This window comes from Lissotriton vulgaris, chromosome 2_1, assembly GCF_964263255.1.
Source record: "Lissotriton vulgaris chromosome 2_1, aLisVul1.2, whole genome shotgun sequence".
Taxonomy (NCBI): Eukaryota; Metazoa; Chordata; class Amphibia; order Caudata; family Salamandridae; genus Lissotriton; species Lissotriton vulgaris.
This window is the reverse complement of record NC_141687.1, coordinates 1722579308-1722606294: the sequence shown is the minus strand read 5'-3', so window position 1 is coordinate 1722606294 and position 26987 is coordinate 1722579308. Positions and strand designations below refer to the sequence as shown.

Here is a 26987-nt window from a genome sequence, read left to right as displayed (position 1 = left end):
TTCCGTCTCAGACTATGGCTCTCTGTGCCGTTGGATTGATTTTTCAAGCTCTAAGTGCTCCCCTCCCCCCTCGGGAAAGAAGCACGTGACTGCTTGCTCAGCACGGTGCGGTGCTGAGCCGGCGGCGCAGTGCACCTTCCAGGTTCACCTTGTTGCGTGGTTACTGCAATTGCAGAGATGAGCTGGTATTTTTATCTGTTGGCTGAGTAGTAGGTCATGCAGAACCGGTGTCAATAAGCCTTTGTGCACAGACTCAACTCTGCTGGAACGGGAATCCTGACTGGAGCAATTCAGGATCCGGGCAGCTCTCTAGCAGACGATGCGCCTCCTGCTTTGATCGATTCAGCACCTGGACAGCGCCCTCTCCAGGGCTACGGTTGCCGGGCTTAAAAGTGTCTGGGCCGCTCTTTATCGAAGGCTGTGGGTCCCGATAAGGGACATTCAGTGCCTGGCAGCCTAACTTCCAGGGACCATGAGACCTCTGATTGGGTCATTCCGACGGATCCAGAGTGCGCCCAGATCACTGCATGTCTGAAACGCGGCGTGGGGTACTGCAGTTCCAGGGTCCTACCTGTGTGGGGCTGACTGGGCTTCATTAGCACAGGGGCAGCTCCCAGCCTGAGGCTGCAATTCCAGACTAAAGTGTTTTAGCAGATGGACAGGACAGCTGCCTGCGGGGCCTTTGACTCCACGCTTGACCCATTCAGTTCCGTGCCAGGCGGCATTTCAGCGTCTGAACAGTTCTTTGCCAGAGGCTCTGAAATCTGGCTGCGGTTTTCCAGCACCTGGATAGCATCCGGTCTGGGCGGTCTAAACTTCTGTGGTATTTCAGCACATGGAAAGCTTCTTGGTTCAGGGAGGGAATCCCAGATGCGTCCTTACAGCTCCTGGACAGCGTCCAGCAGAGGCTGTGGCTTCTGACTGGGGTCTTTTTGTAGCCGAGCTAGACCCTGCAAGGGCTGTGGCTTCTGCCTGAGGCCTTTCAGCACCGGGACAGCTCCCCGCACGAGCTTGACTCCTGACTGCTTCCTCCTCGACATTTCAGCACCTGGGTGGCGCCCTGCAAGGACGGGGGGGGGTCGTACACTGGGCTGGGGGCCTGGACATCTCCCAGAAGAGGTTGTGACTTCCGTCTGGGGCGGTATACGAGTAGTGGCCTGCGACCTGAGCTCAAGGCTTTTGAACTGCAGGGAACCAGGTTTGATCAGGGTTGGATTGGGATTGAAAATCGGCCCGGGCACGCAAAAAAAAAAAAATCTGCCCACATTTGCATAATCACTCCTCAAATCACTGCTATGGCTTAATCATATAAAAAAAACTTTAGGAGGGGGGTAAAAAAAATGCACGAGTTAGTTTACAGTGGTCAAATAAGTTAGGTCACTTCTACTGAGGCCCCCTGCCCCCACTCAGTATGTGTTATGTTATATCATGTTATGTTATTTTATTTTTATACAGCGCAAATCACCACTGGTCTCTAAGCGCTTTCCAGAAAAGGCACAGGTGACTAGCGTCACCGGGTCTAAAGGCAGCGGGACGGCACTACGCCAATACTAATGTTTCTCTGAACAGGTGGGTCTTTAAAAACTTTCTGAAGGAGAGCAGAGCCGATTCCTTTCACAGAAACTCTGGCAGATCATTCCAGATCTGTGGAAGGAGGACTAGGAAAGCTCTGCCCCCTTTGGTTTTAAGATTATACCTAGAAGAGGCCAGTCTAACGGCCTCGGAAGAGCGTAAAGCTCTACCGGGCACGTACTTTTGCACTCAATCTTTTATATATTTAGGTGCAGTCCCATAAATGGCCTTATGGGCTATACAAAGACTTTTAAATTGCACGCGCTGTTCCACAGGCAGCCAGTTCAATTTGTGTAGTAATGGGGTGGCTCTCGTTCTCCTGGGGAGTCTAAAGATGCGCCTAGCCGCATCATTACGTGCACACATTAATGGGCCGGCCAGCGAGACAAAGGGAGTGACACCTCTTGCCTGTTGCTAAACGGAGGTAATGAGCGCCCATCTGCCTCTAGAAAGGTCACTCAGACACCTACTGGGCCGCTGGCTGTATTCGAACAATGGAGACAGCGCCCAAATGGCCACTCCAGACTGCTAAAAAAAAGAGGCCCACAGCCGCACTCGGACACCGGCCCCTCGGGCATTGCCCGAATGCCCGCGTTACCAATCCGACGCTGGGATTGATCCCAGCATCCTGCGATTCTGGGAAAATCACTTAATGTCCCCCTGCCTAAAAACATAAATATCTGACCTTGTGTAATGTGATCTGCTGTTCATGTAAAGCGCTATAAACGCCTTAGGGCCAAGTTTGCGCTATTTAAAGCTGCAAACAATTACATTAAATTTAAATGGTCCTAGGCACTGGAGCAGTTTTGACGTCTGACTGGGACCTCTCGTCACCTGGATAGCTCCCGCTGGAGTTTTGACGTTTCTCTGTGTTCTCTCAGAACCTGGTGCTTTGACGTTTGGGCTGTGGCCTCTCAACAGCTGGACAGCGCCCTTTGAGGTTTTGACGTCTGACTGAGGCCGCTCAGCACCTGGACAGCGCCCTTTGAGGTTTTGACGTCTGACTGAGGCCGCTCAGCACCTGGACAGCGACCGGTGGGGTTCAAAGTCTGACTAGGGCCTCTCAGCACCAGAACAGTGCTAGAATAATATTAGTTTTTTTCCTCACTGGACTCACAGTTAGTCCACTGTCTGAGTAAGCGATTTAAGGCCCTTGGCCTTGAGTTGGCCATTCTGGGTGTTGTTGCATCTGACGCCCACCTGTGCCTTCCACGAGGATTTCCTCTCACTCTAGGTGGCGCTCTCGCTTGTTAATAACAGCTATAAATTACATTTTGTTCCTGACTACTGTTATGCACGGATGGTTCTTTTTTAATTCTTTGTTTAACTCGGTTTCTATGGCCTTCCAGGAATTTTCCATCTACTTTTTTTTTTCTAAAGTGTATTTGAAGCTTTCATCTCGCCTCTCCTTGAGCAGAGTCGTTCCCACGTTGGGGACCCTGGGGAGCCTATAGAGTTGAAGCAGAATCGATTTCAGCCCGTGAAGCTAGAATACTGGTAACATTAGACAGAGACGGGTACATGCCAGTGCTGAGGTAGAGCCGGCCACGTGACCGTGCCCCTAGAGGCTGGTTTTGTGAGAGAAGAGTCATTACGTGCCCTTGATGCTCAGCGCCTGCTAATGTTCCAGCACAGCTGGACACGCGCCCACCATACGCCAGGAAGGCTCGCGCTGGTGCGATCATTCAAGTGTTTATGCACCTGGACAAGGTTAGAAAAGAGGCATTGAGTTGTCCCTGCCTCTGGAATGCTGGTAATCCTGGAAAACTCATTCACACGCCAGAGTGCGTGTGAGGCCGGTAGTCCCACAGCAGTTATTCAGTCGCCAGATTCCCTGAAAGGCCGGGAATCCAGGAGCACAGTCATTCACAGACTGGTGTTCCTGAAAAGAAGAAAGCCCCGAGCAGATTCATTCAAACACGAGAGTCTCTGAAATCACGGAGCAGAGTGAGTCACACCCCAGAGCCCCTGAAAGGCCGGTAGCCGCGGAGCGGTCATTCCCATGCCCGGGAGGTTAGTGGCACTGCCATGCCCATGAGCCTGCAACGCGCCTAGAGTCAGAGCAGAGTTAGCCCCACGCCTGTGCTCCGGTAAAGCCGGGTAGGAGTGTCTCTCGCACACCCATGGCCATGCCTCCGCAGTGCTGCTGTTGCTGAATAGAGAAACGCACATCTCAGTTGCCAGGCTGTTTTGTTTTCTGTCAAGGCCTCATCTCTCCTGTGCGTCAAGCTATTTTTATTTCCTCTTGCCTTCTTTTTCCTCCGCCCTCCTATCTTTGTTAGATTCTATCGCGGGATTCTGGTGGGATTTCCCTCTCACCCTTTACTCCTCATCCTTCCCTCATTTCCACCCTTCCAGCCTGAGCCTCACTTCCATCCGTCTTCCCCGTCGCTCCGTACGGCCGTCCTTCCGCCCCTCCCTCTCCCGTTCGTGTCTCCATTCTGCCTTTGATGCTGTGGCGTCCCTGCGGATGCTAATGGTGTGATGCTGTTGCCGTGCCGACAGAAAGCTTCCCGGTCCTCCGAGGCGAAGCTTTGCATGTGTTCTGCAAATGTGAAACCATAAATTTCCCGTGGTTGCGATGACGAGAGCATTATCTGTGGCGGGCGCGGTGCGCGTGTGCATTTTTCTTTTTGCTGTATTGAGCTGGGCTTTCTCCGCTCGGAGGCCCTTCGTCTCCAGAAGAAGGCGGCCTGACTCCTGGTATTAACCGGTTCTTCACGGGACCTTCCGGAAACAGTGCAGATAACACATCTGCACGCTACTCACATCCGATGGTCTGAAGGGCGTCTCCCAAGTGGCGACCTCTTCTGGTGGAGGCAGCAGTCTCACATATCTGTTGTTAGCACATTACTATAAACACGCCCCGAATGAAAAATTTGGGAGCGAACAAATCAATAGGCTCAATATTATGGCAAGACACCATTACCATGGGCCTCAAATTGCACAAGGAAGCATCCTTGTGCGTATCAAAAGTAGGAGTGGGCGTAACTTGCGTAATTCAGTGTAGCCTAATCATACAGAATTAACTAAGAATTCCAAAATGTCCTAAATGCATTCTCAGGGTATGATTTTTCCCCAATTTTCTCCTGGCTTTAAGCATTATTTTCTTAGTGAAAAATGCACCCTTGCAACAAAATGGACACAAGGATGCATTTTTGCACTAAGAAATAGCAGTAATTGCAGCAGAACACCATCAGTGAGTGTGTGCGGCCACTCACGCTTACTGAATGTGCTCTTGTGGTAGGATTTTTTCTCCCAGATTACCTTAGTAGGAGTCATTGCGGAATTATCAGTAATTCTACGTCAAAGAGTAACACAGAATTACCAAAAGTATTATTATTACTCCGATGTCATTAAAATTAGGCCCCAGCATAATAACAAGTTTGACATCAACGTGGCATGTGACACACTCTTCACCCCATCTTCATTGCTGGCGACATGCTCATGATGACGTCTTTAATCCATGGGTGCAATGGTGTCACTATGAACTGACAGCTCTCGTTTGATGATTGAATGGAACTGACACGCATTGTGGAGTAATATCGATGGATGCATAAAAGAATGTTGTTTAATGAAATATCAGATATAAATATTGTGTTTAAATTTCATTTTGAAAAATATATCACTCTATGAGGTATAGAATGTCTCTTATTTCATCCAACGGGGCAATATTTTTGTAGATGTTAATTTTTATGTCTGACAATATTCTGACAGCGATTTTCTGGTATCCCACCATCTTGATGTTTCGTGCCCGAATAACGAGGATCCATGGAGACTGGTGCAGACTGGAGCCCAATATGTTTTGTAAAGATGGTCCTGATGCTTTTGGCGTCTTCAATTCCTGGTTTGGAATGTATTGGGTTTCAGATTCTTCTTCCTCTTCTTTGAAATAGCAGCACTTTAGGAATGCACAGGGGTCCCCTCCCCCCTCATAGAGAGAGAGAGAGGGGGATTTGGTTACAAAAGCTACACTCATGGTAAAGGATTTCTTCTAAAAAAATATATGTTTTATTCTATTCAGTGAGATATGGACAATCTTTGTGCCAGCATCCCAGGGGTGTAAGGAGGAACACCACCCACTCTTCCTCCTACCCTAAGTGCTGTTCCGTAGGACTGAAGCGGTTACCTGAGAACCCCTTCATTTTTAGTGGTATCTGTAGTGGAGGAAACAAGGCATACTCATTCGAGGTGGTCTGATGATCAGTAGATATGCACCGCAACACAGATTGTCGCAATGTTCAGATATGTGACCTTTAACAAGAATATATCTCTAATAAACATTTTGAATAGTGTAACAGTTTTGAACTAGGATTAACGGAAACAATCTGAATTCCCCAAGCATCAATCAATCAATCAATCAATCAGAATACTTGTAAAGAGCGCAACTTACCCGTGAGGGTCTCAAGGTGCTGAGGGGAGGGGGGGGGGGGGTGCTGCTACTGCTCGAAGAGCCAGGTCCTGAGGAGTCTTCTGAAGGCGAGTAGGTCTTGGGTCTGTCGTATGTGGGTAGGGAGGGTGTTCCAGGTCTTGGCGGCGAGGTAGGAGAAGGATCTGCCGCCGCAGGTCGTTCGTTGGATGCGAGGTACAGCGGCGAGTGCGAGGCTGGGGGAGCGGAGCTGGTGGGTGGGGGTGTAGAAGCTGAGTCTGCTGTTCTGGTAGGCTGGTCCGGCATTGTGGAGTGCTTTGTGTGCGTGGGTGAGGAGCTTGAAGGTGATCCTCTTGTCGACAGGGATCCAGTGTAGGTCTCTCAGGTGGGGGTGATGTGGCTGTGGTGATGATGTTGAGGTCGTGATGGCGGGCCACTTGTGCAAGGGGGGCCATGTAGATGTTGAACAGTGTTGGGATGAGGGATGATCCCTGGGGATGCCGCAGATGATGTCGGTGGCTTCGGATTGGAAGGGTGGGAGGCGGACGCTCTGGGTTCTGCCGGAGAGGAAAGACGTGGTCCAGCCAAGGGCCTTCTCTTGGATTCCGGTTTCTAGGAGGGGTGTCTTTGAAGTGCGATGGCAGACCGTGTCGAAGGCAGCCAACAGGTCCAGGAGGATGAGGGCTGATGTTTAGCCATTGTCTAGTTGGCACCTGATGTTGTCTGTGGCGGGGATGAGGGCTGTCTCTGTGCTGTGGTTTCGTCTGAATCCGGATTGGGATGGGTCCAAGATGTTGTTGTCTTCCAGGTGGTGGGTCAGTTGCTTGTTCATGATATTTTCGATGACCTTTGCCGGGAACGGGAGCAGGGAGATGGGCCGGAAGTTCTTGAGGTCCTTGGGGCAGCCTTGGGCTTCTTGAGGAGGGTGTTGATTTCGGCATGTTTCCAGCTGTCCGGGAACGTCGTTGTTTCGAAGGAGATGTTGATGACCTTCCGTAGTTGGGGTGCGATGGCTGCGTCTGCTTTGTTGAATACATGGTGTGGGCACGGGTCTGACAGAGACCCTGAGTGGATGAAGTTCATGACCTTGCGTGTCTCATCGTCATTGACGTTGGACCAGGAGGTCAGGCGGATGGAGCTGGTGGTGTTCACAGGGGAGGTGGAGTCTGGCGTAGTCGGGGTGGTCGTGGTGTTGAAGCTGTCGTGGATGTCAGCGTACTTGCGATGGAAGAATATGGCTAGTGAGTCGCACAGTTCTTGTGAGGGCGGGATGTTGTTGGCGTTGGGGTTGGAGTGTTCCTTTACGATGCTGAAGTGCTCTTTGCTGTCGTGTGCATTGTTATTCAAGCGAGTTTTGAAGGAGTATCTCTTGGCTAATCTGATGAGGTGGTGATGTCTGCGGGTGGCGTCCTTGTGGGCTGCGTGGTTGTCCAGTGTGTGTTCGTGGAGCCATATTTTCTCCAATTTCCGGCATGTGCGTTTGGAGGTCTGGAGTTAGTCGGTGAACCAGGTGGCTCTCTTGCTGGCGTGGCTGTTGGAGGGTTTCTTGAGTGGGGCGAGGGTGTTGGCGCAGTCGTCAATCCACTGTCTGAGGTTGCGGGCTGCGGTGTCTGGGTTGTTGGGGTTGGTGGGTGGGTTCTGGGCGAGGGTGGTGCTCAGCTGGACTTCAGTGACTTTGCCCCAGCAGCGGTGAGGCAGCTGTTGGGTGCGGTGGTGTGTGGTTGGGTTCTTGAAGGTGAAATGAAAGCAGTGGTGGTCGGTCCAGTGGAGTTCGGTGGTGTGGTCGAAGGCAATGTGGGTGCTTGTGGAGAAGACCGGGTCCAGCGCTTGGCCGGTGGCGTGGGTGGGTGCGGTGACGAGTTGTCTGAGGCCGAGATTGGCAAGGTTGTCAATGAGGGTGGCGGAGTTGGCGGCGTTGTTGTTGTTCTCGAGGTGGAAGTTCAGGTCCCCGAGGAGGATGTAATCCATGGAGGTGAGTGCGTGGGTGCTGGCGAGGTCGGCGATGGAATCGCTGAACTGAGCCCAGGGTCCGGGGGGTCTGTAGATGAGTGTTCCTCTGAGGGTGGTGTTGGGGTCGGTGTGGATCCAGAAGTGTAGGTGTTCGGCCGTGTTGAGGGTGTCCTCTGCGTGAGTGGTAACCTTGAGGGTGGACTTGTGGACGATGGCTATTCCTCATCCAGTTCCGTTGGCGCGATCCCTGCGGGTGATCTTGTAGCCGTCTGGGATGGCTATGGCTCTGTCGGGCACCGAGGAGTCACTCCACCAGGTTTCCGTCAGGAAGGCCACGTTTGGGGTGGAGGTGTCGAGCAGATCCCAGAGCTCGACGGCGTGTTTGAGTGCGGAGCGGGTGTTGAGGAGTATGCAGCGGAGGTGGTTGGGTCCAGTCCTTGGAGGTTTGGTGGTTCTGTCGTAGGTGAAGCTGCAGGTGCGGCAGGAGAAGGGTCGGTGGGTCTGCTTCGGGGTGGCCTGGAAGCAGGTGTGGTTTAGGCCGGTGTTGAGTGCATGGAGGCTGCTGGCGTCATAGTGGAGTCTGGTGTCGTGCCGTTTGTGGGGTCCAGGGGTTCTGACGCTGGGCGCGGTCCAGGCACAGACTGGCGCAGATGGGCTTGCCTTAGGTGTGCCTTTGGTGCAGCTGCCACCATTTAAAGGGGAGCTGGGAGGGAGGAGCAGCTGGGAGGCTGGAGGCAGGGGTTAACGAATGTTCACGGGGCGGGCCGCAGGCATGTGCCTTATGATGTATGTTATAATGTAGTGTAGTGAAGATGGCGCTTGCTCTCTGTTAAGTAAGTCTTTGTTCATTGATGGGGCAAGTTCACAATATTTTGGAGGCACTTAGGTTCAGAATCCCTGCCCTAGGCCTAACGTATATCAGTACCAGTGGTTACTAGTAGGGGGTGAACAGACAGTGAGTGGGTCCATGTCACAATTGAGAAATGAAGTACGGCACAAATGTAGAACTACAGTTCCTCTGACTTCTGCAGTGATATTTAGGGTAGAAGGGGTGCATTTGTTTTTTTTAATTACTATGTAGCTAAATTAAAAATAGTTTTCTGAACATGTCTAAGATTTGTTTTTTATCAGGGTGAGATTAAAAAAAATCAGGTGATATCCCAGTGCCCCCCTTAGTTCACGGATACGGTTTGTGCTTAACAAGAAACAAATCAGGCTGATGCATTGAAAACCATCAATTGTGTTTGGTTGTTCCTTGTGTCTGGAGTTCTTGGTACTTGAGGTCAGGGTCTGGGGAATATGGTGTGTTAATGAGCCACAGTATTGAACTCCACCAGAACTAGTAGTCCCGCTGATAGCTTTCTGGTGATCTGAGCATGGATTGTACCACTCCCACTTTGTGAACAGGGATTAAGGATACTGATAAACTTCACCGACTGATTTTTCCGGCGCTACCGTTCACAGTAGAGTTTTTCTTTCCATCAGCTAATTCTGGTTTGGAGGTGGTAGTGGACCTTATATTGCACTAGGGTCTTGGAAATTATTCTTGTCTGGCCCCTGCTGGCTGTGGCACCTCAGTGCTAAGCCAAGGAGAGGTTAAAATGGTTCAGAAATGTTGTTATATGCTCTTGCATCACATAGGTATGGGACGGTGGTTCCTGATCAGTACCACGCCGTACAAACGAAACGTGGAAAGGCCTGTGGGAGTGATCTGCAGGAGTATAAAGATTTGTTGATAGAGAATGAATACACCCAACAGACAGGCTTACTCCTCAAGGAAGCTGGCCTGTAGCTATGTCTCATGTACGGTTAATTCTCCAGTTGGGCATGGCTGGATCTGTTTCCATAAATATATTTGTTTGGTGGGTTTTGAGGCTGTTAGGAGACCAATGGATATGACTGAGATTCACCGTTTACTGGGTTGATGCCCGAAACCAATAGAAAAGCCCTTCTGGTAGAGAGGCTCCTTCAGTCGAGGCCAAGGAACAGGACCTCTTTCCAGCTGTAGAGAAATGGCCAGCACAGAGCTCAGATAGCCAGGAAGCATTCTTCAGTTCCATACAGACGTTCAGCATCCAGCATTTCAGTATTTCAGATGTTCTGGTGATGTGGATAGGGATTCCTCTTTCAGTCATCAAGGCACTTCTTTAACATTTTTTACAGCAATCTGCCCAGGAGAGAGAACGTTTTTGCGATTCTGTCTCTTGTAAACTGGGAGAATGTGATTGGCTAGAAAGAATTTGTTGTCCACCACTCCTGACATCTCATCAACCGAAACAGGTCTTAGGAGGGAATGACTGGCACTCCTACTGGGCTGGGCTTGGAATGGGGCGTCACTGTTCTGAAAGAGGGTGTTCCTTGTTTAGGGATGTTGTTAAGTTACTAAAACACTATTTGGGTTGGGAATAATACCTCACTGTCAAGGGTACAGTAAAAAGGCTCTGCCCCCAAACCACAGTTTATAGACTGCCAAATACAATTCTTGGGGGAGTGATAACTTGAGATCATAATGATGGCACTTTGGGTGTTTTCCAGTCAAATGCTAGAGCTCATTTGGCAAGCACATATAGCTGCTAAGTGGGGGATCTCTAGGGTCAAAGTGTTCTAGGTGAAAACTTGAACGACTGGATCTTTCCAGGGTAAAAATGAAAATGTGAGGTGGTACGACTGCAACATACACCACTAGCTGGATTTCTTACAGTCAATAGGAAGGTGGGAGCTGCAAATTAGCTCTTTATGATGAACAGCTGCAGCAGACACATATTTGAGATGTCATGCCACTTTTCTCCTCCTCTTCTGTTATTTATTTGGGATTATTGTGAATTCACAGAACCAGATCGCCGGGAGCTCAAGACTCTAGAAAATGCTGAAACCAACAGATGAGTTACCCTTCAGGAGGATCCTAAGTAAGAAGTATTCAGCTAGGACCTCTACTAATACTTTTCAACAACAATAGTTATGAGCCAACCCCTCTGGTTGGAAAATAACTTCCCTTGATCTATAGTTAGCACTTACAGAGAAGGACATTCAAGCACCCTGAAGTAGCCATAAAGCAATATCATCAATTTATATATATATCTTGGAATAGTCCTGATATGTTCCCAAAGTTGACTAGGCTTACTTTCCAGAGAGGAGATGTACAAGTTTAATTTGCTATCCTAAGTGGTAAAATCCGGCTGATTTGATATTTTCTGCATAGAGTCAGTACAGCGTGTTTGTCTTAGATGCGAGACTCAGTCTGAAATGGTTGCCACAGTACAAGCAGTCCCCCCAGCATTGCGTTGCAGTGAGCCTCTCAGGTTGTTCGAGTGTGGGAGTGCTCTGTCAGCCTGCAGTGCTGGCCATGCGGGCAATGTGACATGTTCTCTTGGAAGCTGGGGTACTTAGGCTCTAGGGTTGGGAAGAACCAGTTCCAGCTTTAACTTGTGCTTTAAGAGCTAGGGGCTTCCTTTCTCGTTTTCTATCACATGGCATCCAATGCAGCTACCTGACCAAAGTTGAGAAGTCCAGACTGTCTTTCAAAATCTGTTCCAATTGATTTCAACTGAAGATGAGGAGCTGGCTCTCTCCTCAATAGCCTCACTTTGTCACTCTCTGCCCATGGCCTCCTGACCTGGACTCAATCAATCATTTGTAGAACGCCAGGGCCGGACTGGGACCCCAAACCGGCACTGGTAAAGTGCTCAGCAGGCCCCCCGGGGGGGGTTGGGGGTGCAGCTGAGCTATTTGCCAGGGCCGGTTTCAGCCGATTTTGTTACAGGGGCCGATGTTGCAACTATGCTGCAAAAACGTACCTGTAACAAAAACGTCCCCCCAGGGGCTCAAAACTGGCCCCCACCCTGGCTGCCCACCGGGGAAATGCCCGGTGCCCGCTATGGCCAGTCCAGCCCTGTAGAACGCTGCAAATCACCCATGAGTGTCTCATGGCACTGGAGCTGTTTGTTGCTGCGTGGAGGTTGTTTATTCAAACAACCAGGTCTTTAGATCTCTACTGAATTGTTGGAATGACGGTGTGCTCCTGAGGAGAGGGGGAAGTTGCTCCAAACCTTGGCTGCTAGGTGCGAGAAGGAGCGTCCTCCGCTGTTGGCTCAACGGATCTGTGGGGTGTCTGTGATGGAAAGGAAGGCTGAATAGAGGTATCTAGATGGTTCGTGGAAGTTCAGACGGCTGTTGATGTATTCTGGTCCTTCATTGTGCAGGGCCTTTTAGGTGTGGGCCAGCATCTTGAACTGGCATCTCTTCTGGATAGGGAGCCAATGTAGTTTCTTGAGGTAGAATGTGATGTGGGTCTTTCTGACGAGGTCAAGTGTGAGTCTTGCCACTGAGTTCTGTATTGTTTGGAGTCTCTACAGGAGGCGTGCAGTGATTCCTACGTAGAGCGTGTTTCCATAGTCCAGTCTGGTGGTGATGAGGGCCTGGATGACGGTTCTGGTGTTTACTGTGAGCTACCTGAAGATCTTGCAGAGCCTGCAAAGGGGGTAGAAGCAGGCAGAAGAGACTGTGTTGACTTGTTTCTTAATGAATAGCTAATTATCCAGGATGATGCTGAGGTTGCAGGCATTGTGTCGAGCTCCGTGGGACACCATGAGTCATTCTGTGGCGAGGTGTTGTCCCCAAAGATGAGGAATTCGTTTTTTTCTGAGATGAGTTTAAGAAAGCTGTCCTTCATCCAGTCCATAACATTCATGAATTGTCTGTGGAAGTTAAATTTTGTGGTGGAGGGGTCTTTGGACAACGAAAGGATGAGTTGTGTGTCATCAGCGTAGGAGATGACGTTAAGTTTGTGTGATCTGATGGTGTCAGACGGGGGTCATATAGTTGTTGAAGAGGGTCAGCCTGGGGTTGGACCCTGGGCGACCTTGCAGATGGCCTTCTTTGGCTCTGAGGTGCATGGCGGGAGTCAGGTCTTCTGGGTAGTGCTGGTGAGGTACGAGGCAATCCATTTGAGGGTGTTTCCTTGGATTCTGATGTGGTGGAGGCTGTTGATCAGGGTGTTGGGGGAAACTGAGTCAAATGCGGCGGATAAGTTCAAGAAGATAAGGGCTGCTCTTTCCTTGCAGCTCAGGAGGGCTCTGATGTCATTGGTGCCTATGATCAGGTCTGTCTCGGTGCTGCAGTTTGTTCAAAATCTGGATTGGGATGGGTCCAGGAGGTTGTGGTCTTCTAGGTGTAGGGTGAGTTGCTGGTTGATTGCTTTCTCAATTACTTTTGCTGGGTATGGGAGTAGTGAGATAGGCTGGTAGTTCTTCAGATCAGCAGGGTCAGCGTATTTTTTTCAGGAGGGGCCTCACTTAAGTGTGTTTACAGGCCTCAGGGAAGGAGGTCACAGTGATGGATGTGTTGGGGACCTTCCTGAGCTCCTCATTGATTGTCTTGTTTCTGAGGTTGGAGACGTGGTGGGGGCTTGATTTGCTGCATGCCCCAGAGTGCATGGAGTTCATGATGGAGATAGTGTCTTGTATAGTAAGTCGTTCCCATTGAATGAGCGGTTGTTCAGCGTCTGTATTCGTGGGTGTGAGCCAGTCGATGCTGTCTAGGGAAGAAGAAGTTCAGACCCTCGCCTGATCCTTTCCCAAGTCCTGTACCTGAAGGTTTGTTCTTTTTCTTCTCTGCCTGTCACTACAGGTGCAGCTGTGTCCTTCACTTCCACACACACACACCCTGTGCTTGTACCAGCAGGTAAAACCTAACCCTCACATCCATACCCTCAACTCTGTGCCTGTTGCTGAAGGTGAAACCCTGTCCCTCACCTTCAAACCCTCCTCCTGTGCCTGTCACGGTGGGAGAACACTTGACTCTCACCTCCATCACCTTACCCTTTACTTTTCACTGCATGCAGGTGAAACCCTGCCCCTCCCCACCGTACCCTCACCCTCTGCTTGCACTGCAAGTGAAACCCTGTCTCTCACCTCCACACCTTCACTCTGTGCTTATCAATGTTAGAGAACACCTGTCCCTGACCCCCATCACTTTACCCTGTGCTTTTCACTGCAGGTGAAACCCTGTCCCTCACCTTCATACCCTCACCCTTTGCTTACCCCTGCGGGTAAACTCTATTCCTCACATCCATACCCTCACCATGTGCCTGTCACTGCAGGAGAAACCATGTCCCTTACCTCCATACCCTCACCCTGTGACTGTCACTGTGGGAGAAGATGCGCTCTTCATCCCCATCACCTTACGCTGTGGTTTTCACCGCAGGTGAACCCCTGTCCCTCACCTCCATGCCTTCACTATGTGCCTGTCAATGTAGGTTAAACCCTTTCTCATCCATATCTCCCCCTGTGCCTATCACTGCAGCTGAAACCCTGCCCGTCACTTCTGTGCCTTCATCCTGTGCCTGTCACTGCAGGTGAAACTCTTTCCCTCACCCCCATACCCTCACCCTGTGCCTGTTGCTGTAGGTGAAACCCTGTCGCTCACTTCTACACCCTCACCTGGTGCACGCCACTGTAGATGAACTACTGTGCGTCACACCTCAGCCTGTGCCTGTCGCTGTAGGTGAAACCCTGTCGCTCACTTCTACACCCTCACCTTGTGCATGCCACTGTAGATTAACAAACGTGCGTCACCCCCACACCTCAGCCTGTGCCTGTCGCTGTAGGTGAAACTCTGTCTCTCTCCTTCATATCCCCACCCTCTGCCTGGTGGTGAAGGCGAGGACCTGTCACTCTCCTTGCCCTCTCTCATTGTCTGCCACTGAAGACGCAGACCTGTCTGTCTTTCCGCCAGAACACGTCCCTGGAGGTGAGGCCCTGTCCATCTCCTCCACAAGCCCCCATGTGCCTGTCACTGTAGTTGGAGAAGCCCTGTCTCTCTAGCTCAGCCTCTCGCCGTGTCTGTCATCGGTGACGCAGATTGCATGTCTCCCCCGCCTTCTCTCCCACAGCAGGTCCCTGATGTGAAGAAGACCCGTCCCTCTAACCGAGCACGCGCTGTGCATTGATGCAACGGAGTTGCAATATTTGCACACCACTTAAATATGTCGAAACCATTCAACACGGCATCTGAAAGGGAAATGCTGCTCGGGGGGAACTAAGTGCTTTTGTGGATGTGAAGGGAAACAGCGCATCTACTTTTTGATATCTGAGTTAAAAGTTACAATAAACTGTCATGACAGATAGCTGACAGGCCACTTAAGTGTTGACGGGTAAACACATCGCCTGGCGCGCTCTCCTGATGTGATGATCCTCCGCTCAGGGCCTGTCTGCGGAAACCGATGCCAGGGCGGTAGGTGGGCTCTCGTGCACCGGAGGGGTGGTGCCACATTGTGGAGCCTGCTTGGTGCCCAGTGCGCGAGGAGCACCGCGGGCGCCACCAGCGCGAGCGCTCTGGCGCGACGCGTGACGCAGCGTCATTGTTTCACCTTTTAACCTATAAAGCTTATTTACCTTTAATCAGTTCTTGCCATCGGTGCAATACATGTTTTGAAATACAAAGTGTTCGTGGCGCCGTACACACTTCATAAAACTAAACAAATAAATAGAACGATGCCGTTTAAGAAAGCATCCTCTTTTGAAATGAGACGGTAAAGTGCATCGGTGGCATTTCTGTGAAGATAACCAGGACATGGCGAGACAGGAGTTATATTTATCTAGATTTTACATTCTTGGCTAATAAATGTCTGAATTGGAAAAGCTGCAGTGTCCAAGAACCTTGACCCGCCATTGCCAGTTTAATGAAATGTGCTACGCATGACGTCATGGCATGTCTAATAACTGTAGGAATTCTGCCAGTAAATTTGAGGACACAACATAAGCTTTCGTCACTGCGTCAGTTAACTTTGAATTGCACATACTCAGCGCTTCACTGTAATGCAGTGTGTAGATTGGACCATTCATGTATTTACGTAGTTTGATCTTTTGGAAATGAACAGATAGAAGTGGGGGGGCCGAGGGGGGAGGGGCAATAGTGGCAAACACCTGGCATCTTCAACATGGCATCACGAACAGTTATGCGATCATGCTGTGCAGCGATGGGCCTCTGTGAATCTCTACATCTGCTGCAGTCTGACACATCCTGGAAGGTGGGCGCTGGTTACCAAGTAAAAGCCTCTGTGAAACCTGCATTGTTTCTTGCTCTTAACTACCTTTTGTAAATCACCCGTACACCTCTAAGGCAGTGGTTTTGACTGTTGTGGGCCTCCACTTAATTATTATTGGAGACCTGGTACCCCCAATGAGTTGGAGGCTAGGGACACTGGGCGTAAGCAGTTTTTATGATTTGAACCTCTAAACAGTACACAAAAATACCAAAACAGGCATACACCATGAAAATGCGCAAATATTGACATATTTAGTTAAATTCACGGGTATATATAGAAAACGTTTTTCATATTTTCAATCTTGCTTCCTTATTTGCATATACTTTATTCATTAATTTTAATATTATATAATTGTGCAAAATTGTTTTGGACCGCCATGTTGACCATGCATACCTCCAGAGGTACTCGGACCACAGGTTAAGAACCACTGCCCTAAGAGATCATGGCATTGAGGGTGAAACTGCAGCGGGACAAACATTTTAAGGAAAACTGTCAAAGTACTCCTATGTCTGTAGCTGCCTCCTAAAGGATAGATGGTCAGAAGTTGAACAAAGCACGAAATGGAGACTCTTCAGGCAGAGGGAACCATCTTGATGAAAACCCTTCCTCCTAGTCAATGGGCCTGGTCCCAAGTATGTCAGAATAGAGGTGCTCTGCGAGGTATTTTCCGTGTGTGATAAATAACTCCTGTTCCAAGATTTGGCCTTATACATCAGGCATAACATGTGTATGAAGTATTTACCACAGAAGACCCTCCATGCTTTGTCTCTTTTTCATTAACCCCCTTGCCCCAAATATATTTCAGCAGAACTGGCTTGTCAATATTGATGAGGTACATATGTGGGGTGCTGTGCATTTCACACCATATTACCCTATGTGGTAATTATCACATGACCCTGATTTATGATCCCTGTATGAACGTCAGTTTGTGAAGGGATCAGAATTGGATCCCAAGGTCATACTCAGTGCTACTTCCTACCAAATCATGGCGTCTCTAGCAGCAGAACATGGCAGGGGCAGAGGCAGCATCTTAGCATACAGCAAAATGGTTAGTTGTTAAAAAAGAGAGGGATCTCCTATAAACAGATTGGAGGAAAAGGAATCCTGAAGGTGATCATTGAAGATGTGGGAGGCAGTAGCACCCCGTGGTGGGAGTGCTGCCGGGAGCTGACATGGGGCGGGGGAGGGGCAGGTTGGGGGGTAGTAAACTCTGGAATCCGGCCGCACAGAGGCAAGTACACAGACAAATAAATAAAACGAATTTCTGTGCGCGTGCTTCACCGCATTTGGCAGCACTCCCACCCCGGGCTGCTACTGGTGAGAGGGAAGTGAAGGGAGCATAAATGAGTGCTGGCAGAGTCCTACTTACAGGCACACGTAGACAGCTGTGTAGCAGCATTCTACAACATCTGGAAATGTTTCAGCAAACACTTGGGGAGTCCAGTACATGGAGGTGCTATTGTCCCATCACGGTCCTACTACTGTAGTTGCCAAAAATGGGGCGGGAGTGCACCAGAAAGTATACAATGTAGCATAGCACCCGAAGTTGAGAGAATCATGCAAAGATAACTGAAGAAGTGTAAGAGATTTGAGAAATATATCTTTGTCTGGCTCAAAGTCTATCTTCCTCAGACTTTGACTGGCTACAGTCTCTCTCCAAGCTCACAAATACAATGTGGCGGCTCCTGCAGGTTCGCTCTCTCATTGCTACTTTCTTGTTAGGGTTGAGCTAGAGTCACAGGTGGATCAGCATCTTCTTTCCAAATACACATGGTGTTTCTTTGCTTTGAAAAGACAGCTGAGACTGTTGCAGTAGAGGTCCAGAAACCTGTTGATTTTTAACCAAACAGAAAGTCAGAAATCCAGAACGCAATTGATAGATCCAAACTGATCCCTGGCCAAGGGATTATTGCAGGGCTATCCACGCTCTGGCCTTTGGATCAGATCATAAAACCTTACAATGCAGTGAAGCAGAGGGTCTCATGTGAGGAGTGTTAACCCTTCTTTATTTGCTGCCACAGATTAAAATAAGTTGATTTGGAAATGTCTTCGAGGGATTCAAACGAGTGAAGTTGTGTAACTGTCTGAATCTATGCTCAATATCCAATCTATTACCTTCCTGAACTCTGGTTTGAATATGTAAGTTTCCATTACATTCCATGCTCTACAAGTTATCTTTAAGGTTTGTGCTAACTGCCTGCTTCTAGTGCCATGGGATCCTTCGGCCTCGCTTGAACACTAGATGTTGTAACCTTCTGAAGTCGGGAGGTGATGAGAACAATGTTGTGACTCTCTGTAGCTCTGAGAGGTTCAGATAGCTTTGTGAAGCTCTTGTGAGAGAATCTGCAATGAATTCGCTGGCTCAATCCGTCTCATGTCTGGTCATAAGTAACCAGGGGCGGGGACCAACAATATGCACACCTCATGACTGTTGGTACTGTTTTTCCAGTGAACAGTACATTTGTTTCTGTTAATATTCAGTTGAGTTTTATCAGTGTTGGGATCCACAATGACTCAGCATCTTTTGCATGCCTGTAATGAACCTTGATGGGTTCTTTGTGCATCCCAAAAATATGTAAAACTATGTGTCATTTCTTTAATTGCAAATATTACAATTTGTGTAGGTTTTAGGGTGAGCGGTAAGCCCCTACGTGAGGAAGTAACTGACTCTTTAAAATCGCATCAAAGCCTGGTAAAACAAGAAAAGGGCTGGTTGTCCTACTGATTGTAAAAATGTGGAATCCATGTAGTAACTGTACTACCACTAGGCCCCATTTTTTCCAACAAGATGTTAAATCAGTGTGGAAAGCCCATTGTTACTGTTAGTCCTGATTTAATACTGTTCTTTCCATGTGCAACTAGATTGATCGGAAAATCTTATTTGGCAATCTTAACCTCTAAATGTTTCCTAAAGGTTTGAAGCTTAAGGGTTGACCGTTGACACAGTGGTTCAGTTTAGTGTGCTATGGAGATGGCCTTTGTTCCCTTACCCTGAGTATTTGAGAAGTCGTAGACACCAGGAATCTCTATGTGTTAGTGTTCTCTTTTGGTACCCAGGAACTCTTATCCATCCCCATTCCTGCTTTAGACTGATTGTAGCGCAGTGTGACATCGCATGTATTTTTTCTAGCCAAATTTCATGAAATTCCATCCGTGTGTTGTGATAAATATTTTCACATGAGACTGTTAGGAGACTGATTCAAGTGGAAAATGTCTCTAAGTGAGACGTAGTATACTCAAACCAGTCTCTTGTGGTATCTCAATAGATTTTTTAACACAAGATATGTGCTCAGGTAAAATTTCATGAATTTCATGTTACACAAAATTCAGGAATTTCGCAATTAAAATTTCTTCCAGACCTATCATTAACTGTTGTAATGTGCTGTTGTTTTGTGTTGCAGGTAGAGCGGGAAATTGCCATCCTGAAGCTCATTGAACACCCTCACGTCTTGAAGCTCCACGACGTCTACGAAAATAAAAAATATTTGTAGGTACTTCTCTTTTGGGGTGCATTACTGGTTTGGGGACTGGAGGAGTGTGGTTTGCATTTGTAGGATGCTGCTGTGTATCTGGTGGCAGATACTGTCCATTGTATCTGTGTTAGTTGTGATTACCCTGTCTAGTTTTTTTCTAGAATTTCCAAATAAGGGCTCGTCCAGAAATGCATCTCTCTATAGAGACATGATTTGAGTTGGTGGCTTCTGGTGCTCTGCATTGACACTTAATTATCAACACCGACACTTGTGACAGTCTGCTACAAAGTTGTGCTGTCTGGCTAATTTAGAGCTGACCACAACAACAAGTAATTTTTAATTCAATATACATCATAAAGGACTATTACCTGCCGTCCAGGTCATTCTTACATCTTTAAGGGACTAAAATAGTTTAAATTATCACACTTGTAGAAGTGTGATGGTTAGTAGTTGTGTTGTTAGTATCATGGCAAAAAGAACAGTTGATGGACAGAATACAGAGCAATGTCATACATTCCCCCCAGTACAGAGATCTGGACTTAAATCCTTCGTTTTTTTGCTCACCAAGCCATTCCAGTTTGGACCCAGCGATATGCAAATCAGTCTTCACCCTGCGCCCAATAAGAACAGTCCAGCCAGGTCCTCCCTGGACTGGAAACAAGCAAACTAGGACCGGTTTCGGCCTCTCAGCCCTCATCAGCCAGCATAGCTTGACTTCAATGACATGGAGAGCACGGGACTCACGTCTGAGCATACCTGTCCCACTCGGGTGACAAATGCAAAAAGAATAATTGATGGACAGAATGCAGAACAGTGTCATACATTCACCCCAGTACAGAGATCTGTGTTAGTTGTGTTTGCCCTGTCTAGTTTTTTCTAGAATTTCCAAATAAGAGCTCTTCCAGAAATGCATCTCTCTATAGAGACATGATTTGAGTTGGTGGCTTCTGGTGCTCGGCACTGGTACTCAATTATCAACACCGATACTTGTGACAGTCTGCCACAAAGTTGTGCTGTCTGGCTAATTTAGAGCTGACCACAACAACAAGCAATTATTAATTCAATATACATCATAAAGGACTATTACCTGCCGTCCAGGTCATTCTTACATCTTTAAGGGACTAAAATAGTTTAAATGATCACACTTGTGGAAGTGTGATGGTTAGTAGTTGTGTTGTTAGTATCATGGCAAAAAGAACAATTGATGGACTGAATGCAGAACAATGTCATACATTCCCCCCAGTACAGAGATCTGGACTTAAATCCATCATTTTTTTGCTCACCATGTAATTCCAGTTTGGACCCAGCGATATGCAAATCAGTCTTCACCTTGCGCCCAAAAAGAACAGTCCACCCAGCTCCTCCCTGGACTGGAAACAAGCATCCTAGGACCGGTTTTGGTCTTTCAGCCCTCATCAGCCAGCATAGCTTGACTCCAGTGACATGAAGAGCACGGGACTCACGTCTGAGCATACCCGTTCCACTCAGATGACAAATGCAAAAAGAATAATTGATGGACAGAATGCAGAACAGTGTCATACATTCACCCCAATAAAGAGATCTGGGCCTAAATCCAGCGTTTCTTTTGCTCACCATGCCATTCCAGTTTGGACCTGATTTGTATATAGCTGTGTCTGAACTGGGGTGGCGAAGTGAGCTAAATAATGATGATGGATTCAACCCAGATCTGTGACTAGGGGTGAGTGTCTGAAAAGTTTCAGTGCTCCGTCCATCAACTCCTTGTGTTTGCTTTGTTTGCCCTAAGTTGGCATGGTATGCCCAGACGTGGGTCCCTTGCTCACTTTGCCACTGGATTCAAGCTAACCTGGCTGATGAGGGCTGTTAACCCGAAACCGGTCCCAGGATGCTTGTTTCCGCTCCAGGGAAGACATGGCTTGGAAGTTCGGGCTGGTCTGTCCCATGAGGTACAGGGTCAGACTGATATGCATATATCCATGTCTGAGCTCCGTCCATCATCCCTTTGTGTTTGCTTTGTTAGTATCATGGCAGCATGGCAGGGACAATGTGTAATGCAAGCTGCAGTGCCGTCATGATGTGAGCCCTGACACTTATTTTTTTGTTGTTTTTTTTTTTTTTTTACAAATTAAGCACTTCTGTACCCTCCATACATAATAGGTTGTTACCAAACAGACAATAACCCAAACACAATCACCAAGATAGATATCAATGAATATCTGTCTCTCTCTCTCCTTAGGAAAGATTAGTTATAGCTACTTGGAAGCAGCTAGAATGTTTATGAGGAGCACTTGGAGTTTGGTCCTGGTAGACCATGGAAAAAGTGTCGCAATATGCAGGAAAAAATGAAAAAGCAGACGATAGGGAGCTGCTTTCCAGAGCTCTATACTTTTGTTCATACACCTTTAATCATACATTGTATAAACAGAGTTTTAAGAACAGAATATAGGTAAGGATGGAGAGAAAGAAATATAACATATGTTCAAATTCCTCAGGTCGAAAAGATGAGCGGTTTTCGGTGGAAGCACATTACTATAATTTGAAGTCTTAATGAGGGGTGGATTCATTAGTGCACATGTTAAACTGGAAACATTCATGGTTACATTTCACCCACCAATGGCATGTCCAGGGTATGATAGGCCTATGTAACAATCAGGTAATGCCCACGGGCTAGTCTGACAGGTCAGTGTGTGGGTCAATTTTAGGTTGCAGCCTAACAGACAGCACAGCTGTCTGGTTTGCTAAAGACATCTTGGGGAAATTCAGAAAGTTGACCTATAAATGCATTCTGTTGCTTCACATTGACTTTGTGGTTTGTAACTAACGTGTTCTTGCTTTCCATTGGCTTGCTTTATTTGTTTTGGGCTTTCCAACTTGAGTCTGTACCTTCCCTTTCCCAAATCTTATTTACAATAGCCTTGTGAAAACTCCCTTTCTATAAACAGGCCTATAAAACATGTTCTTATCTCGTCACATTTGCTGTGCATTCAAAGACTGAGGCCAAATGTAAGAAACTGTCTTCTTAGGATGCTTGTTTACTTTTCTTTCTCTGACCTCAAAGTGAGACGATTTATGTGAGAATCTTGCTGGACACAAGGGTAGAATAGAGATTTTTTCTAGCACACAACAACATTTAAATAAACTGTGTAAGAATTTCAGAATATATTAGAATTAGAAACACAAATGAGGCACATTTTTTATTATTTCTGAAGCGTGTTGGAAACAAATACTTTAATATGATCAAAACAAATCATTACACGAGGTGATGATGATATTTCTACACATTTTCATCTGTACACTGTATAGTTTTATTAGTAAAACTGCATATCTGTGCAAAATGTAATGGTCATTTCAGTTGAATATGTGTTGTCTGTAATGGCAATGTGCTACCACACAATGAATACTCCACTCTATGCCACTCCACTCTGATCTTCACCACTCCACACCACTGCACTCTACTCTGCATCAGGCACACCACTACACTCTGCACTACTTCAGTGCACTCTACGCCTCTCTACTCTACCCTGTACCTTCTACTCTTGCATTCTTCACCATTCTACTCTAAACCACTGCACTCTAAACCACTGCACTCTACACCACTCCAGTGAGTGTAGGCCACACCAATCTACTCTGCACAATTCCACTCTATGCCACTGTAGTCTACGCCACTCTGCAATATTGCTCTTTATGCCACTGCACTCTATGCCAATACACTCATCAATGCACCTTACTCTGTAACACTCAACTCTATGCCCCTGCACTCTGCGCCAATCCACTGTACACCACTTTAATCTACTCTGCACCACTTCACTCTATGCCACTGCTCTACACAACTACACTCTATGCCACTCTATGCAACTGCACTCTACCCTGTACCACTTCACTCTACAACACTTCACTCTACTCTGAAACAATCTAGTCTACGCCACTGCTCTCTACACCACTCTACTCCACTCTGCCTCACTCCAGTCTATGCCATTCTGCTCTTAACTGCTGCACTCTATGCCAATGCACTCTACAGAACTGCACTCCACGCCACTTCATCTACTCTACGCGACTGCTCTTTATGCCACTCTTCTCAACTCTACACCACGGCACTCTATTCTGCGACACTGCACTCTACATCACTGAACTCCATGCCACTCTACTCTGAACTACTTCACTCTTCACTACTTCATTTAATGCCAGTGCACTCTACTGCACTATACTCTACTCTGCACCACTCTATGCTACTCTGCACCACTTTACGCCATTGCACTCTATACCACATGATTCTACTCCGCACTCTACATCACTGCACTCTATGCCATTTGACTCTGCGCCCCTGCCATTTGCATCCCTCAACTCTAAGCCACTCCACTCTGCACCACTCTATGCCACTCTTATCTAAGCCGTTGCACTCAATGCCACTGCATTCTGCATCACTTCACTCTACTTCACTCGGCTCCACTTCACTCTTCACCACTGCTCTCCACTATTCACCACTCTAATTTATGCCACTGTGTTCTACAACGCAGGATTGTACGCCACTGAATTCAAACCCACTGCACTCTATGTCACTATACTCTGCAACACTGCACTAATACACTATACACCAGTCCACTCTACTCTATGCCACTCCAGTGTATGCCACTCTACGCAACTTCACACCATGTCACTCCAATACACACTCTTCACCATTTTACTCTATGACAGTCCACACCACTATCCTCTATGCCACTAACTTTTAGCCATGCTGAACAGAAGCCACACTGCTGTACAACATGGAGAAAACACATTGACAAAGCCAATACCTCTTGCTTAGGCAAGAACTTTTGGCTTTAACAATGCTTGTTTTAGCAGTTTGCGGGCGGTTTTTTGGGTCAGATTGGACCGCTTTTACTCTTAATTTCCCATATATACCACAAGCATTTCCTGTAGCAAGCGCAAATGCATACATTCATCCAAAATACACATTCAACTTTTCTTTACAACTTGAAAACTGCCTGATTTGTAAATGTGGGACACTTTCTTAGTTAGCTGGTTTGCTAAATGGAGTCACTTGTATAGTTACAGGGCCTATATTTTGTCCTTGGGCATGCCTGTAGTTGCCACCTGTCTTGCCAAAGCCCTATGCAACCATCAAATGCATTGATTTCTGACATACATTTTTTTCAGAAACAAAACAGTATGTTTTCGAAATGAGTCAAGAAATTTTCCAATCATAATTGTCTGGTTTCTTGTAGTCAGACTCTCTGAGAATCCCTGATGTTTCTAAATCTGCAGTGATGTATCTGATAAACGAAATGCCTGTTGGTGGAACTTGGGTGAAAACATGAAAAAGAGTGTAAGAGAAATCCAGGACTGGATACATACTCCAGATGGATTAATCTAGTTGACTGGAGCTTTGCGAGGTCTTCTACCAGGGAACTTCTGGGGCTTTAAAGGATTTAGTACCAGCTATAAGGTGTATATATATATAAAAAAAAGTTAGGATTATGGTATAACATTGGGACCAACAGGCTACTCAGACTGCTAGAACAAGGCTTACCCATTATATTGACTGAAGGTGCTGTTACAAGCTCCCGTCAGATAAGGATAACTGATGGAAAGTGAGGAAGCAACAAAGGTGTAAGGACAGATAAACAGGTGCAAACTAATGTGTAGCAGAGAACTACATAAAATAATTGACACTAGTTGTCGGTGCCATCTTAAAAGTGCTTTAATAATGAACCTCCCACTAAAACCCCAGGTGTGCTTGTGGTGTCCCAAAGTGAGGATGTCAAGTGAACCTGTATTGTGTGGCCCAGTGTCTCCACTGCCCTGCCTTCTAAACTATCCAAGCCTTTCCAACCTTGTAAGTCACTCAATATCTGAGTTTCTTCTGAATTCAGACAATAATCCATGCCCTTGCTGCCTTCTGCCACCTCACCTGAGTATTCCTTGCGTTGCCTTGCCCTGCACAGTGCCCTTCCTTTTTTTCTGTCATAGTCAATCTCACTTCTAGGGCATGCACACAATGCACTTTCCCCACCTACTTTCTCCCAGAATCCACACAATACACTTCACGTCTGCTAGCCTCTATCAGAGGGAGGTGAAACTCCTACTCCTGTGCCTTCGCAGCATATGTCCTGCCTTCATGCTCTGCACAGTACACAATGCCTTCCTCTCAACATAATACTCTACGCAGACGACACTCAATTGATCCTTTCGCTCACCGAGGACCCCTCCAACGACAAAATCAACTTCTGCAAAGCCATGATCAACGTCAACAAATGGATGAGAAACAACTGCCTCCAGCTCAACTCTGACAAAGCTGAGGTACTTAGCTTCGGGTAGAACACCTCTGAATGGGACCACAGTTGGTGGCCTGCAGAACTCGGACCCACACCAACCAACCATGCGCGCAACCTCGGCATCATCCTCAACAGCCAACTGACCATGAAATGACAAGTCAACACAGTTGCCACCTCCTGCTTTCACACACTTCACATGCTCCACAGAATCTTCAGATAGATCCCTACCAACACCAAAAAGACTGTCACCCAGGCCCTCATCACCAGCTGCCTCGACTTCGGCAATGCCCTCTACGTAGGCATCTCCACCCAGCTCCTCAGAAGACTACAAACCGTACAGAACGCTACAACCAGACTCATCCTGGACCTCCCTGAATGAACCCGTATTGCCTTCACCTGAGAGACCTCCACTGGCTCCCCATGCAGAAGAGAATCTCACGCACGTCTCCAAAGCCCACAATGAGCGGGGACCTGCCTACCTCAACCAGCGACTGAACTTCCACCAACCCTAGACACCTGCGCTACTCCTCACTCACCCTCGCGCACACGCCCCGCATCCATCGCAGCAGTGTCCGCTTCCTCTCCTACATCGCTGCCAAGACCTGGAACAACCTTCCCCTCGCTGGCAGACTTCTGAAAGAGACTCAAGACACAGCACCCAAATACCCCTAGGGGTGACAGTGTTGCACTTTACAAATGCTGCTTGGGTTAGTGGTCTTATGTATAAATAGTTCATACTTTGCTTTTTAGCCTGGGTCCAAGGTATCTCCTTTCTATTCCCAATTCCATAGGCAGTCAGAGTGCTTCCCATCTTGGCTTGCAGCACACTATCCTGCTTCTCCCCCCTACTTCCGCTTAGCGCGTGCCTCGTCTCCTCGGTCCTGCTCCGCCTTCTTCCATGGCCATTCAGTGAGTTTCCCTCCTTTTTTCCCCACAGGGCGCGTGGCTACCACCTTATTCCAGCACACCTGTGCTGACACCACGCACCCACGAGCTTTGCCCACGTCCACACAGGGCCCCTTCGTCTTCTCCCTCGTGGCCATTCAGCGTGCCTCCTGCCTTCCCCTCCCACGCAACGTGGCTTCCGCTTAGCACTCTCGCGTGAATAAAACATCAACACGATATTTTGGGATGCTAATGACTGACGGCAGCTGCGCTGGCACGGGCATGCCCGCCAAATGTTAATTTCACAAATCATGTTTGGCTTGCGGGGGCTGCGCGTGCTGTGGGTATCTGGGCGCGAGCTGAAGCGTGCTCCTAATGTGGCAATGAATCAAACCCCTGCGACTTACCCTTCTCCGTAATGTGTTTACGAGAGCGATCAATGG

At 47.8% G+C, this 26987-nt stretch overlaps 1 protein-coding gene across 1 annotated transcript in view; it reads left to right on the top strand.

The window, feature by feature from the left end:
- The window catches only part of BRSK2 (BR serine/threonine kinase 2), a 683888-nt gene that overhangs the window by 369409 nt on the left and 287492 nt on the right, over positions 1 to 26987 (top strand). The window contains exon 3 of the mRNA XM_086957728.1: positions 19337 to 19422. Within this exon, the coding sequence (XP_086813854.1) occupies positions 19337 to 19422 (86 nt within the window). The remainder of the gene's footprint in view (positions 1 to 19336; positions 19423 to 26987) is intronic.